Raw genomic sequence first — 16,364 nt, 5'->3', positions numbered from 1 at the left:
ACATGGGCAGGCTTCAAAGCCTAGCACCCCTTGTGGGATGATATCTATACAGATTCAGATATTTATGGAAATTATAGATAAAATAATTTAAGTATTTGTAGAACTGAAGTATTGCATTTCAGTATCTGCCTTGGAATCCAACTTCAAGACATGGAAATGTATTTAAAATTTAGCAAATGTTTTTCAAACATATTTGCAGTATACATGGTTTTTCAATTAAGTTCAACCTGTATTTTTAGCATATTTTTCCAACTGTCTCTCTCAAATCACCTGTATTCATATCTTTTTAATGAATCAGGACATTTATGCTTGTATCTAAATATATCCATACCACAATAACTTGAGTTTTGTATTGGTGTTGGAGAGTTGCCTTTGTCTTGGTAGATTTTTTATTTATTTTTTTTATTTTTTTAGCTATAGCTTCTGAAAGAACTTCATGTTGCTGTATTTATTTAGTCCATTTATATTCTATATTATTTAATCCATTTATATTCTATATACTACTTTCATTACCTGCATTCAACTATGCAGAATGTGAAGTAAAGGCTGATTATGTGCTTAGGCAGTAAGCGTTCCTTACAAAAACAGGCCAACTGTCAATGTATTGCAAGCATGGGTGCTCAACCTGTTGCCCTCCAGCAGTTGCGGAACTACAAGTCCCATGAGGTTTTGCAAGGTTGACAGTAACTGCTGGAGGGCCACAGGTTGAACACCCATGAGCTACAGCATATGCAAGAAGCAGATACTTAAGCCAGCCTTTTTTCAACCAGGGTGCCCTCTGGTTTCTTCAGGGGGGTCTTGGCAAAATGTCTAAAACTTGCTCAAAAATTGTATACGAGCCAGCGGGTGGATCAAACCTGACTTTTTGCTACACAAAGCCACGGGTTTTCAATGTGTACCATTACAAAATTCTAGCCACCACGGCCTAACAATAGCAAGTTAATAGCAAGGACATCTGGTGCCTCCACGGCATCCTTGTTTGCCTCTTCACTGCCCCTCTGTGTCAGCACTGGGGTCACATTAGTTGAGTGAGAGAGGGAAACTGAGGGAGAAGAGAAACATTGGAATACTAGTCAGTACCAGTGTGCAAGGATGTATTGTTTTGGAAGAATAAATCACCTCTAACATTGGATGTTGTATATGTGGATGCTGCTGCATTATGTATAGCTATTAGTTTAGTTTTGTACATTTTGGAATAGAGTGCCTAGAGATTGTGCAAAATTTTAAAGGGTACCTTGACTGAAAAGGAAGAAAAACATGATTCATGCAGTCAAAGTGTAATACCCTGCTATAATATTTGATGTGAAATATAAAAAAAAATAGCAGTATACATGTGAACCCAAGGTCCACTGCTCATCATTTTGGAATTCGTGATGACCCATTCTTTAAAGGTCCATCAAAATGTATACTGCTCTATAGAACTGATTTTTCTTTGATATATATTCTGTATACTTTGAAATTTTTATTTTTATTCTGATAGAGTGAACAGTAGAAATGTTTCTCAACCTTGTATACTTGTGTGGGTGTGCTGATTAATCTTAGTTATTTATTTGTGCTATTGGGTCTGCGAGATGAGACTGCTATTAATTAAAGCACCCATTGCTTGACTTCACATCTATTGCCGTCTTTAACGTATAGCATAGTGTGCAGTTTCCATATATAACTAGATGAATTAAATATCACCATGGAGTGCTGTGTGCTTGCTTATGCCACTACATGTAAATTAGCCAGCTGGTTGTTAGCTGGTGGCAGCTTATTTACTATAGTCAAACCAGAATGGTTTTACCCTTCCCCCTTAATGTAATGACAATAAGTGAGAAATCCTGCCACTCTTTTTTGACATAACTGAATGATTCCATCTGCTTCACCTAGGCAAACAAAATTAATTGTGTATCATATCTTTATTATCTTGCATAAAATGGATGTGTTTATGGGAATAGGGAAGTAATGGAAGGTATCTGATTTATTCATTAAAGGGTTGTGTGACGTATGCTGTCCCCTTATTCACCATCTCAGCACTTTTATGTATTAAACTGGCCATGCTGTTTTCCTCCTACACACTCATCTTTGTCTGTTTGAGGTCTTGATGTTGACTCATTGTATGGAGTTCATTCTTGCTGATATAAAGGATTAAGTTAAGAATGGTATTTTTGTGTCTCAGATTCAGAATACTTTTATTAATCTCAATGGGAAATTACTAAGATACGGTTACATTCAACAAAGACGACACAAAAATCACAATAACAGGACACAACAATAAAATTACCAATAACAATTAATATGAAATAAAACTAAATTAATACTCTACTGTAATCAGCCATACCAATCTATTAAAATACTACATAGAATTAATAACACAGGTTGAAAAAGTACTAGAGGGTCTAGAGGTTTTTCTAATTTTATCGAGGAACCATGTTGTTTTTTTTCTTTGCTATACATGTGATACAGATCAGCTTTAAGCCCAAATCTAAGCTAATTTTGTTTTGTCATATAGTCACCAAAAAAGCCCAGCTCTAGCTACAATACTTTTTTTTTCAAAGCAGATATATATGTTTTCCTTTTTAATAAAATATCCTTGGTTGAATGGCACCCAAAATTGTTTAACTTAGAAACCTGGAGAGAGTATATTGCTGCAGAGAAAGCCAGCACAGGAAATAGCCTAGTATCAAGTTGGTTTTTATTTTTAGCCGTATTTACAGAGTAAATGCACATGCTTTTTCACAGCGTAAATTGCTTTGCATTTTTTTTTTTTTTAGATACAACCTGTAATGTCAATAATCATATTTTCTGCAAAGGCTTTTTTGGGGATTACCTGATGACTGTTGGAGCAGCAAATATTATTATGCCACACATAATATATATATATTACTTTTTTGTGTGTTCAGGATGTTCCTCCAGAAAGCTATGGAAACAGGACGCAACCTCCTTCAATGGCTCCTGGAAAGACTAACCATGAAGACTTGAATATAATACAACAAGAGAGGCCATCAAGCTTACCAGTAAGTTTTATTTCTGCTTCAGATTTGTTTTTCAAATGCATTTTTCTTCCCAGAAGCTTTTTGATTCAGAAATTGTACAGGCTCAGCTTTTGTTTGGTAAGAATGGAATATGGGATTAATGCACAAAATGACATATAACACATTCAGATGATTCTTTGTCAACCTGGTGGTCTGAGATGTTTTCCTGAATGCAGATCTTGTTTAACAAAAGCATTGGCCATTACCTTTCCAACAACTGTAATAAGCAGGGTAGAAAGTGATAGATACGAAGGATAAGGCACCAGCCTGCAGAGCTCTTGCAGTGTCTGTTTCTGTGCTAAATATTCCAATAAACAGATTTCCATTTACAATGTGTGTTAAAATTCTCAATTTGAAAAAAAATGAATCTTCATCTTACTAAGCTTATTAATGAAGGCATTGGAAATTGCAATGATTATGTGTTGTAGCCTATAGACAGTTTTGTCACCTTTCATGACTTTAGCACAACCAGCAAAATGAATGTTGACCCCACAGGAGGGGTTAGTGCTAAAAGTATTAGGGGCAAACAGTAATTTTGGAGAAAATCCCTTTTACTTTATTGACCCCTTAATCAGGAGTTTTGATTATAGTTACGAGTGGTTTTTAAACTACTGTACAATATCTTAGAGTAAATACACACAGATATATACAAAATTTTGTCCACAAAAAACTTATGGGCTACTAAAGTTATAAAGCACATTTTATATTACTCATAGGGGTTGATTTACTAAAGGCAAATGGAATGTGCACTTTCCAAGTGCAGTTGCTCCAAAGCTTAGTAAATGAGGGTAAGCTCTGCTAACCTCCATCATACAATTGTGCAAGAAAAAACGTAGTTTTTTTTTTTTGTTTTCTTTTTTGTTTTTTTGTGTGTGTGTGCGTTTGGGTATTCTTTGCAAAGTTTCCCCTCTTTTATTAAAGAGGAAGTAAACCCTGATGGGTTTTACTTCCTCTTTGTTTCCCTGCAAAGGTAAAGCATAATGGGCTACTATGCATCCCATTATGTGTCACTTACCTGACACAGGAACCTGCGATGTCACCGCTGTACCCTCTTCTACGAAGCGATCATCTTCCTTCCGGGTATCGCGGCTCCGGCACTGTGATTGGCTTGCGCGCAGGAGCCGCCACTGACTGCGCGATCGCTGTTAGAAACGGCACGCTCTGTGCCTCTGTGCGCCGTTGTCTAAGGCACATGCGCCATAGACATCGGTGCCTGTCTTTTGAAAATATCTCCTAACCGTGTAGGTTTAGGAGATATTTCTTGCACCTACAGGTAAGCCTTAATCTAGGCTTACCTGTAGGTAAAAGTGGTCTGTAAGGGTTTACAACCACTTTAAGCTCTGGAGCAAATTATTTTGCAGAGTGCAACTGCACTTGCAAAGTGCACAGTCTATTTGCCTTTAGTAAATAAACCCCACTGTCTTTAAAATTATGCATACCTGCTACCCTCTACTAGCGATTTGTAAAAGTCAAAACCTTCATAAAAAGAAGAACTTAAAGAATATGTCCGATTATTTGAAACTAAAAGGTGTATCTGCTACTTGCTTTTCAGACCCAGTTATGTTTATGACCAAACGTTTTTCAGAATAATATTTCTGCTCGGTATTCCTCAGGGATAGCATATGACAAAGTTCATATGATGTTAATATGCATTATATAAATACTCAAGGTATTCCTACGGGACCAGTTACTCCTTGCTTAGAATGAGCAACAATTCCTTGAGGAATATTTAATGGTGATTTAGATCCACTTAGTTGGAATATAGTGGCCGACAATACCAGCCTATTAACATCATGTGAACATTGTCATATGCGATCCATGTGGAAATATCGAGCAATGTGCTCTGAAGCGGTATTCTGAGAAAAGTTTGGAATATACTATCACTATCCCTTTTTCTCGTAAACCTTACAAACATAAGTGTGTTAAAAAAAACAAGCAGCAGATAACTTGGTACACCTTTTTGTTTCAAATAATATTACATATTCTTTATAACTGGTGTCTTTGTTGTGAAGATTTTGAGATTTACAAAGTGTTTTTTTTTTGGGGATTGATGCTCGTCCTTAATAGGCGGATTAAATAACTTTGAAGACCATGAGTAATGTACTGTATAACATGCTGCCGCACCTAAGTAGTCCTAACCTTTTTTAATGTGTGGGCAATTGTTTTTATATGTCTGTGCATATTTGCACTGCTAAAGATAATGTTTCGCAATTGTTTGCAGAGTTGGTCACTTATCACTGTTACATGGTCCCATTATGCCTGTCTTGTCCTCGTCTCAGCCTTCCCATTGCAGCCAGAGGAACCCATCTGTAACATACCCCCTGGCTGAACATCTGTTGCCGAGAAACAGGCCCACCACTCCACCACTCTGATTGGCTAATGGCAGCATTCCCCAGCCTGTGGATTTGTTGCCAGGTAGCAAATTCAGCTCTGGCAGCAATGCCTTCCCCATTCCCATTGGCCAGCAGTGCCTCAGGTAAATTATTTAAACTTCAACACCCCAGGGGCTCAGGGCTTGTGATAGGTCCCCTGCACTAGCGTGTTACTTCATCACAGTGTGTCTACAATATTGATCCTTTGCCTGACTTTGGATTACTCTAATGTCTGCCACCTGCCCTGGCCCTTGACTGCCTCTGAATTGTGCTACTGTTGTCCGCCTACCTTTACTTGATCTATGTCCGCAGCAAACCTTAGCAACACTTCCTATATCCCAACATTTTCAAATGCACCTTACATGTATCGAAAGTGTTCTTCCAGGGTTACCTTATTTTTTATTAATGCTTTGCAATCTGTCCATTTCTAGGCTTTGTAAGCTTTTATAGCAGGGATATGCAATTAGCGGACCTCCAGCTGTTGCAGAACTACAAGTCCCATGAGGCATAGCAAGACTCTGACAGCCACAAGCATGACACCCAGAGGCAGAGGCATGATGGGATTTGTAGTTTTGCAACAGCTGGAGGTCCGCTAATTGCATATCCCTGATTTATAGTAAATGTATTGAGAACATTTCCGTCATTGTGCTCATTACAGCACTAACTAAATGGTGAGCTATCCCTGCTCTTTGGCCTCTTTTTTCTGGAAAATTTCCAGTTTGGGACTCCACTACAAACTTGAAAATTGTTAACTTTTGATTGTCAAGTGAGCCTTGGAGAAATGGTGGCATTAGCTGGAAGGAGCTTGCCACTCATTTGTGGTCTACACTGACCACAAGAACTTAGAGTATATTTAGACAGTGATACCGCTTAACTCCTGACAGGCCTGCTGGTGTCTCTTCTTTTTGACTTATTTTGACATTGTTATTGGTTATCGCTAGGGCTCTAAGAGCACTAAGACAAATGCCCTTTCATGTAGCTTCAAACCCTGTTCCATGAATTCCTCAGAAATCCATAGTATTCTGCCTTCTGCTGAAATCATGACTACTTTACCCTGACCTTTCAAATTTATGTATTTGAGGCACAGTCTAACTTTCCAAATAATTTACCTTTAGGTAAATAATTTGTTCTGCTACACCTCAGGCTTAAGGTTCTACCTGAAGGGCATGACACCAAATGGCTAGACACCCAGATATTGCCAATACATTCTCTTTGGTTTCTCAAAACCTATGATGGTCTATCCTTCTCAAGGACACCTTCTCTTATGTCAAAGCCTGCAAGCCCTGTGTCAACTTCAAGTCCTTTTGGTCCAGGCCATCCGGTTTCCTCCTTCCTCTAAGTTCCTCCTTCTAAACGTTCCTCCTCTATCCAGCTGGCATCCCTAGTAAAATACTATCTAATGTTGAATCACCTGAAATTCTGTAGGTGGACCTGTCAGTAAGACCTGGATTGACAAAGATCTATTTTTCAAATTACTTTTCTAGAAGATGGCAGGTGGAAAATTGTTGGTCAAACAGCACTCGCATCCAGACACTGTTTGGGTATTTTGACAGGTGGAAGTACTAGCTGTCATAATACAACAGCCCGCAGCAGGAGAATCATTCATCCATGCAGTTGGATCCATGGCCAACTATGGTATACCCCAAAACATTGTCTGGAGCAGAGGAACAAAATGTATGTCTTTGGTGTGGACAGAATTGTATTTCTTGATTGGTACCAACCTGTCCTTTCCATATGCCTACCACCCCCTGACTAAAGGGCAGACTGAGCATAAAAAAAAATTGCTGTACTGCCATTTTGACATTAACCTCCCTGGCGGTATTCCCGAGTGTGGCTCTGGGTGAATTTTCATTGCCAAAACCCACACTCGGGATTGCTTCGCAGTATCCTGGTAAAGTTACTTACCTTGTCCCCAGGATCCTGTGATGTCCTCCCACTGTATCCACGGGCTGTGTCCTCCACCTGATTCATCACTGTGCTGGGCTCCGTTCCATGCCAGCGTCGCAGCGCATAGGGGTGGAGTGGAAGATTCAAAAAAGTGAAAAATACAGAACATGCACAATACACTGTAATCTGTAAGATTACATTACTATATCAAATAATTTCACCTCCCTTTTGTCCCTAGTGCTTTGTGTAGTGCCCTGCCTGCAGTTTTATATTATATATACTATTCTTTCTGCCTGTAAACTTGAGAAAGTCCATGGCATCCAAAAAGAGTCTCCCTCTACGTCAAAAGCAGTTTTAGACCAGCTAGAAAACAGCGATAGTATATTAGAATCACTTGCAGAATTGAGCGATAGTGATTCGTGGGGAAATTTGTCATCAGACGCTGAAAGTGACGACAGACTCAACTGAGCAAATTTCAGTGTTTTTGATTTGATTACATTTTTGAATAAAATGTATTCTTATATTAATATATGTTTTGTTTGAACACATTTAAGTGAGTTATTCCTAAGAATTACGGGCCTACAATATAAAATGCCAAATATCCAGGCGCTAAAATGTACTGCTTTGAGCTTCAAAAATCAGACATAATCATACCGCCAGGGAGGTTAATGTCTACTGGGTGCTTCTCATCTACTGCACACAAATGTCACTGAGCCAACATGCAGACCTGTCTCACCAAGAGTGAGCAGCTAGGTTACCGTCACAGGCCCTACAGACCTTGACTATCTGAACCTACAGGCAACCCACATCACTGTCTTTTGTCACCTCAGTCACTATAGACAGTCTTTGCCAATACAAAAATACATTTCAGATTTAAAGCCATTCTAGAGATCTCATTGCAAGTCACTAGATAGAACCAAAGGATTACTAGGATAGCTGAGCAGGAGAAAAGCTGCCCTCCGGAGCTTAACCCGTAAGGTTTTGATGACAGTGCCGAAGCTAATAAGTGGAACAAGGCAGCAAGGCAGTGTAAGAGTATGTATGTTGGTGTGTGTATATGTGGGGGGGGGGGGGGGGAGCAATATATACTATAATAAAATCTGCACATTAAATCAATAAAGATGGTGCAGTTGTGTCACTGTCATTTGATGCGAAATGTACCATTTCTGTTACTGTAGTTATGTTTTTTTCCACTGAAACTGAAAAGTAGCAAAGATGTGCTCTGTAAGTAGAAAATAATCCCAACGTGCTGTCTGGAAGAAAGGTTGCTGAAGGTAGACGAGTTCAGAGGAGTGAGCGCTCCCTAGGAAATATAATACCACCTGTGTTAATCTTTCACTGAGGGTTGAATACAGAATATACAAGTACAGTAGTTGGAATATGAAAATGTACAGTATATATATTTCCCTGCCCATGTTTCTAGTGTTTTGCCACAGTACTGTAAAGATGAACAATGCTGTTTTCCTTTGTTTGGGTCAGGAAATTTTAACTAAAAATTGTTACTGTGTGAAAGAAGATTATTGACTCGCCAAGCCTTCAATTTCCAGTGAATAGATTTCCCTCCCCGCAGCTTTGGTAACATGTTGTGCATGCGTTCTATTTTAGAGCAAACTGTAATTTGCAGCCGAGACAGTTAGATGCCCCACTGAACTTTGTTTAAGCCTGAAATAAAGGCAAAAATCTAAAAGCCACCACAAAGTGACTAAGCCTTCTTGAATGCTTTCCTCAGCCATTTTTAAGCGTCTGCTCTAGAGAACTGACATTAACTGTACACAAGATTTCAAAGAGCTTTGCCTGCTATTTAGATTACTATACTGATGGTGTTCCAACTCTTATTTAACTGCTGATAGTGCACATCTCTGGATAATATTTCTTGATTTTTTTAGGCCTTTTTTTAGCAGTTGATGTAGCTCCGTTTTTAAAAAAAAAAAAAATAGATTCCTGCAGAAAATGTAGTTGTCTCTATTGAATGGCACATGTACAGTATATGGAAAAACAATTGATTGGACAGGTTTTTTCTTTGTTTAAGCTTATATGCTAGTTTTTTTTTTACCATGAGAAGAGTCCTTGAGTCGTTCTAACATTGATATACTATAACATTGAAACAATCAAATTTTACCAAAACATTTTAGCTATGTGCTTACTAGTGCTTTTCTAGTGGGGAAAAAAAACATGAATATATGATCACAAGTTGTAATTGGTATTGGTTTTGCACCTTTGATACACTTCTTCACTCTTAATTTCCCTAAAATAATTGCTTCCTTAAAACAATTCCTTCCTTTTATGTTAGGAGTCTGTTGATACAAATATAGACCTAAGGCACCTTCATGGCACAGTTGTGACTTGGGATGATATCCTTGTTTTAATATTTGAAATACATGTTGAGGGAAATGTGGCCCTTTTGGTATCAGACCTGGAGCCATAAGGGGACACATATGCTATGGTTACACTCAATGACTTAGTTTCAAATGATGTAATCCCATTTTCTGATCATATAGGGACATTAAAGTACATATAAACCAACAAACACAAATTTAATATATTGTGTGCTAGTCTTTAGCTGTGGTGGCTACATTAGTTCAATGTTCAGGCCTTTATATCACCTGATGATCCTGACAGGTAACACTTGTTATCATTTTGACAGGAAGCATATTAGAACTACAGAATACCTCCTAATCTCCTCAACCCTACAACAAGGGGAAGGGGCTCTTTTTAGTACATGGAAAGTTCAAGGTAAAAGCTGGAGGGTCTAAACATTTGAATGGGCTGTCTAATGCATCAATATGCATCAAAGAAGTATCTTTGCATTACCATTCATGGTAGTGCACTGCACCGCAGATGCAGTAGGGCATCATTAAAAATAAATGGCATAGCAGTGCACCAACATGCATTTGCAGTAACGTCCGTGTTGCCACAGTTCAACAGTCTAAACCTGGCATGAATGGTTTGTTTTCTACATTTGAATAATTTTATAAGACATGTATTGCAATCCCAAACACTAAATGGTGAAGCTTTCAGTCTACTCCTTACTAGAATGCATGCTGCATGCCAAGCCTTATTATATGCACATTCCAAGCAAAAACATTCTAATCTTCCAGAAATCTGCACTACAAGCTGCATTTGTTTTCAGTGTGAAATGTTTTTGTGAGAGAGTTTATGGTAATAAAACAAATCTGGGGAGCAGAAAGGTTAAAAGATAAGTTCACCTTTTGGAGCATGTTACACATTGCACCCATATATAGGGTGTAACTGGTAACATGCTGCAGCAGTGAAGCCCCACCCCCCACACTTGCATGGGGATTCATCTCCCCGCACCCGCTGTCACTTTTCAAAAACAACACGGCTATGTGGGCGGAGTGATCTGTGAATGAATGAAAGTTTGTAGCTCTCAATGAACTGAGAGGGTGCTGATGAGCACTCTCATAGTTCACTCACAAGCCCTGCAGCTTTCAGACAACTGGTACAGAGGTACGGGCCGAAAAACTGCAGGGCTTGTCTGCAGGAGCCTGATGTTGCATGCATAATCAGTGGATCTGCAGGCTCCTGTGGGAAAAAATAATGAATGCACTTTTTTCTGCAAAATATGTGCATTTATTATTTTAAGGCAAAGGCCACTACGTGGACATCTTATTGATACCATTATCCCAGAAAAATCTAACTATAAATGTGGAGATTCTGGCATTTTTCTGATTTACAATAAAGGAATATGGAAAATTTCTAGAGTGTGCCTCCGGGGAATGTGCCCCGTTCACACCACAGTACTAGTATAGTGTACGGTGCAGTAAAATAAAGACCTTTTTAGACAGCACACTGGGTCACAAAGCATGTCACCACACTGCTATACGAAGACATGAATGAAGTGTCACTATGGAGATTTACTAAAACTGGAGCACTCAGAATCTGGTGCAGCTGTGCATAGTAATCAATCAGCTTCTAAGGTCAGCATGTTCAATTAGGCTTTGACCAAAAAAACCCCAAAAAACTGGAAGCCGATTGGCTACCATGCACAGCTGCACCAGATTTTGCACTCTCCAGTTTTAGTAAATCAACCCCTATGTGACTCTTTATATAAAGATTAAAAAATAATGTGCTGAAACACGCATGGCCCTCTGGCAGACCTCAAACAGGTATTAGTTCGTAGGAGGTAGTGTGAACAATCCCTCTAAGTATCTAAAGCCAAAACTTTTTTTTTTGAAGAAGAAGAAAAGAAAAAGTTCTAGAAAGTGGGAGGAAATCCCACGTTAGACAGTTGTCACCAGAACATATGCCTCTGAATATTTCCCTCTGTTCCTATTCTGGTGACAACTCAAAATTGTATATTTCTGGTCACTTTAATGCCAGCGACAATATTCACTAGGGGAAAAAAAAGGAAATCTCCCTAGTGGGGACACAGATGCCATAAAAAACTTTTAGCGGTTATACCTAAACTTTACTGAAAGTGGCAAATTAGCATTTCATTACTACGACCCTTAGCTCTGAAATTCGTCATCAGGGATCTGAGAGCGATAACATTGGTACATAGGAAAACACGAGGAACACACTTAGGCCCCTTGCACATTGGCGGTGTGTGCAAGTTCAGCAGATCCACGCAGAGCAGGCGGATGACAGGACGAACGAATCCCCATCCATCTGTTTTTAGCGGACAGGATCGGATCAGATCAGATGCCACCGCTCTATGGAGAGCAATTGATGTTCCGATTGGGTCCACCTGAAAAACTGACAGGCAGACCTGATTGGTCCGTGTGTGTGAAAGGCCCTTATTGTTTAATGGTAATTTGTTTTATTTATGTAAGTGGTTGTATGTTTTGCGTGGTATCGTTTTTTTTGTCAAATTCGTTTTACAAGTTTCTATATAAACTGTTATTACATTCCTTTTAATTTTTTTTCTTGAATCATATACCAAATGTTGCTTTTCATAACATGCTGTCATTGAACAGATTTCCATTTAAAATGCAGCAGTACACTACCAGGGTGACATCTTTTACTTCTGGTCATAACCTTTTTGCTGTTAAAACACTGTATGTATAAAAAAAAAAACTGCATGCACCTTTATATAACAATACCAGTTTTGAACAAAAAAAGGAATTTGATCATATAAAGCTGAAAGGTTTCATTTTAGAGTAAAGGGCGTCCTTCACACTTACGCACGGTTAAACACTCTTTCCTTTAAAGCACACTACTCTGTTTGGCTACCTTTGAAAGTAAACTTTTTCAAATAGAAATATGTAGGCTGCCATTGCTGTACTGTAAGAATGGTAGTTGCCCGGCTATTATGCTGGCCTACTGTCTTTAAAGCAGAGCTGAAATCATGGGGAAAAAATTACAAACAGTCAGGCTCTTCCGCAATAAACTAAAAAGCATAGTTTACTTTTATGTCAAGGTGCCAGTGTGTCAGGATGAATGACTCCCACGTGAGTGCATCATCATCATCATCCTGTGCCAGCAAATCAAGTTGGCTGAAGACCAGCACCCAGAAGATGCCAGCACCAGTGAGGGGGATCTCATGGGCGTCGGACCCAGTAATCCTGAATTTAGTTCCCCCTTAATACTTTCTGGGTCTCAGACCAAGAACAAGTGCACAGAGAAAAGCCAGAAGTCCTTATCCTCGTGCTTGTTCTGGGCTAAGGAAGTCAGAGGTTCAGCATGACAGCCAAGCAGCTAGGATTAGAATGAGAAGACTGCAGTGACAGCCTCAGGAAAGGCTTCCTTTAAATACTTTAAATTACGGACCTGAAAGAAGCCTGCAAGGTGAATTTAGATTAATGCCAATAGGTCAGCATGAACAAGAAACTATATTTTCAGAGAGATCAACGCCTTATTACTCTTAGCCCAGATTTCCTTTAATTCCATAGCATGTCCCATTTTCCTTTTTACATTTTTTTTCTGAACAGTGTAGTTGTGTTCCATAAACATTATACAATTTCTTAGACTTGACTGACAGTAAAACAGAGGGACTGCAGATGAGCCCAAGCTTGAGTCACAGTGTCTAAAGTATTTTCAGGTCACAAAGAAGTGTCTGATCAGTTCCCTTGGGAGTTTGGGCAAAATGAGCTATTAGAGTCTTTAAAGTCAAGCCTTATCCTGTCTAACACTACATATGCGTTTCAATTTTGGCTTCTGCTAGCAACTGCTGAGATTACATTATGTTAACTTTATCGTGTAATTTTGATGAGATAAAAGGAGTGTGTCCTAGTTGGAAGTATGGTGTGAATCCACAGGGTATAAAGTAGACTGTGAAAAAATGGAATATTTTCAACGGTTTTATTTCATTTTATGACAACGCATACAAGAGGCAAGAATATTAGAGGTTGCAAAGAAGATTATTATAGAGCATCTATATAATGTTTCTTCTGCTACAATGCTTTATTTTTTTTTTCCCTGCAATCCAGCTATAAAGAAAGCTTTGTTGTGGTGTATGAATATGTGTGTGTGTTTGTAGAGACTTTATATTCTTTTTATTATAGATCTGTTATATTGCTTGATGTTCTATGATATGTCTTACTATTTATGAATAATCATTATCCATAATTAACTACAACCGATGCTTGGACTGTTATGAGGCCAAAGTCTGTGTTTCATTATATTTGTGGACTGTTTGTAGTTTTATGTGGAAGTGTATGTTTATTAGACTGCCCAATTAAGAAGAGGTTTGATGGTAGCATGTTTTTTATACTACTGTTATATTTATTTGCTCTTAAAGGTTTTTCAGGCAAGCTATTTTGACACACAAGAATGCAGCCATGACAACCCTGAAAAGTGTCTATGAACATTAAACAGCTATATAACACTTGTACCTTCATAAATGCTTAGCACCATGTTTGACATCTTTCCACGTTCTGGTTTTCTAGCAATCGGCATTGAAAACTGCTAGTCATTTACTTAGCAGCACAATGTAGCTTATGGTGTCACTCAGCCCCCCTGTGCTATGTCTTTGATAGCATCAGGGCACAAAGGAAAAGTTTCCCAGTGAGGCTTTACAATCTCAAGAAGTTGATATCATGGGGGGCTGAGTGACACCATAATTTGGATGGTCTCGCTGGTAACTGGACAGCAGTTTTCAGTGCTGGAAACGTGGACTACAGATAGAAGTCAGACTTGGTGCTATGCAGTTATCACATTATTATGACTGTTCAGTGTTCATAACACTGAATTACTTTATGACTGTTCAGTGTTCATAAAGTAATTCTAGGGTGAACCTCCATTTTAAGATGCCTACAACCTTGTCTCTGTGGGACTAAAGGTACTAAAAAAATTGCAAACAGGCAGACTTTGTATTGCAGAAAAAAACATGCAATGTCTTTTCTGCAATAAAATAAACAGGCCTGCATGCGCAGCTCCATATACATTTCTGGCATAGCGCCTGTGTGCCAGGATGAATGACTTCCTTGCATCTGTGGGGTTGACGTCATCCTGCACTAGTCAATCAAGATGGTGGGAGAGAGGCACCAAGAAGAAGCTAGAGAGAAGATGCTGGCAAGAGATCTCACGGGTATCAGACAATTTGAGCATAGATTAATATTCTTGGCTTTAGTTTCACTTTAATAAACAATACCTATAACACTAAGAGGTTTTTTTTTTTTTAGCATCATGTAACCAAAAATAAATTCTCCAGTTTCTTGTATGTTGTGATCCGGATACCCTTGTCAGACAGCATAGCATGGTTGCTGACCTCACTTTTTTATAATGTACTAAAACCATTTTTTTACCCTCCCCCTTCATTTTTTTTAAACTCCTACTTACCTGCTGGGGAGTTCTTCACTTTTTTACATACTTGCCCACCCATCGGATCTAGCATTGTCCAGCTGAGATCCTCTTCTCTTCTGGCAGCACTCTATCCCATGTCGCCATGTTTCGGTGCAAAGTCATTGAGAGGCTGATGGCTATTCTGGGTTTGGGTTCAGCTGCCGTACCTCCCATTGATACTCCACTAGGCCTCTCCCCCCTACATCCCTGGAGGCAAAGGGTGGACAGTGCATGTCATTCACCTAGGCCTAGGGGCCACAGAATTTATTTTAAAAAATAGGTAAATTAAGAGGGAAAAAAAAGAGAACCGGAGGAGGGATCATGTTTTAGAGGATGAAGATCTGCTTTAAAGCGGAGTTCCGCCGAATTATTATTTTTATTTTTTTATAAGCCTAACTTTGGATCATATAAAAAAAAAAAAAGTGTAGCGCTATATTATACTAATGGACATTAATGTGGACATCAATGTGAACCTTTATGTGAAAAGCCCGTGTATACATCTATACTCGGTCCTGCTAGTCCTGCAGGAATAGTTAAATAAAGTAATGTGATAACACCATATAAAAAACTAGTGATATATAAAAATTCGTTATAACAACCTTTGTGTGAAAAACACCCGTGTGTACATCTATATTAGGTCCTGCTAATCATGCGAAAATGATTAAAATAATATATTATCACCATATATACAAAAATTTAGTGGTATATAAAATACATTGCAATAGCCCACTATGTAGTAAACGTTAATACAGACTGTATATACACAGTACAATGATCCCAAGACTTCCACCAAAAATAAGCATATGCGATACAAATTGGGGTGGAATTGGGTAGCGAGTCTCTGGGGTATTGACCAGTTCGTTCAATCAGACAAATGCATCCTGGAGCATAGATATAAATCTCACAGTAATATCCAAACATATCCCCAGTAGACTTTTCATATATTCAACAAGGCAGAAAATAGTATAAAATGCCCTTACCGGACGTAGTGGACTCACAGGCCGTTGGCGGTGAGTCGTATAGGCTTACACCGTTTTAACGGTAAAGTTACGGCTACTTTTGGTCCGTAGTAGAGGGTCTTGGATGGATCCCCGATCACGAGCAGTACCATGGGTTCCTCTTCCGATGATCTCTTGATCACATCCAGATGAGATAAAGGAAAAGGGAAAAAAAAGGCTCCACATAGCATAAAATCCGGGTAACCAGGAAGTTTTATTGCATTGATTAAAAAATTCCAATAAAAAATGGGTTTAAAAGCAAAGTTCATATGAATCAAATGGTAAGTTTAGCGCAGTAATCAGATGGCTGTGGTAGCGTCACACACCCGATGCGTTTCGTCTACCAA

General features: G+C 38.8%; 1 protein-coding gene across 13 annotated transcripts in view; it reads left to right on the top strand.

Annotated features, from left to right (window-relative positions):
• The window catches only part of ARID1B (AT-rich interaction domain 1B), a 534,317-nt gene that overhangs the window by 182,958 nt on the left and 334,995 nt on the right, over window positions 1-16,364 (top strand). For all 13 annotated transcript variants that reach the window (XM_073627912.1, XM_073627919.1, XM_073627914.1 and 10 more), the window contains one exon: window positions 2,886-2,999. In XM_073627912.1, coding sequence (XP_073484013.1) covers window positions 2,886-2,999 — 114 coding nt within the window. The remainder of the gene's footprint in view (window positions 1-2,885; window positions 3,000-16,364) is intronic.

This window comes from Aquarana catesbeiana, linkage group LG04 (genome assembly GCF_042186555.1).
Source record: "Aquarana catesbeiana isolate 2022-GZ linkage group LG04, ASM4218655v1, whole genome shotgun sequence".
NCBI classification, from domain to species: domain Eukaryota; kingdom Metazoa; phylum Chordata; class Amphibia; order Anura; family Ranidae; genus Aquarana; species Aquarana catesbeiana.
The sequence above is the reverse complement of the archived record's forward strand: the minus strand, read 5'-3'. Positions and strand labels throughout refer to the sequence as shown.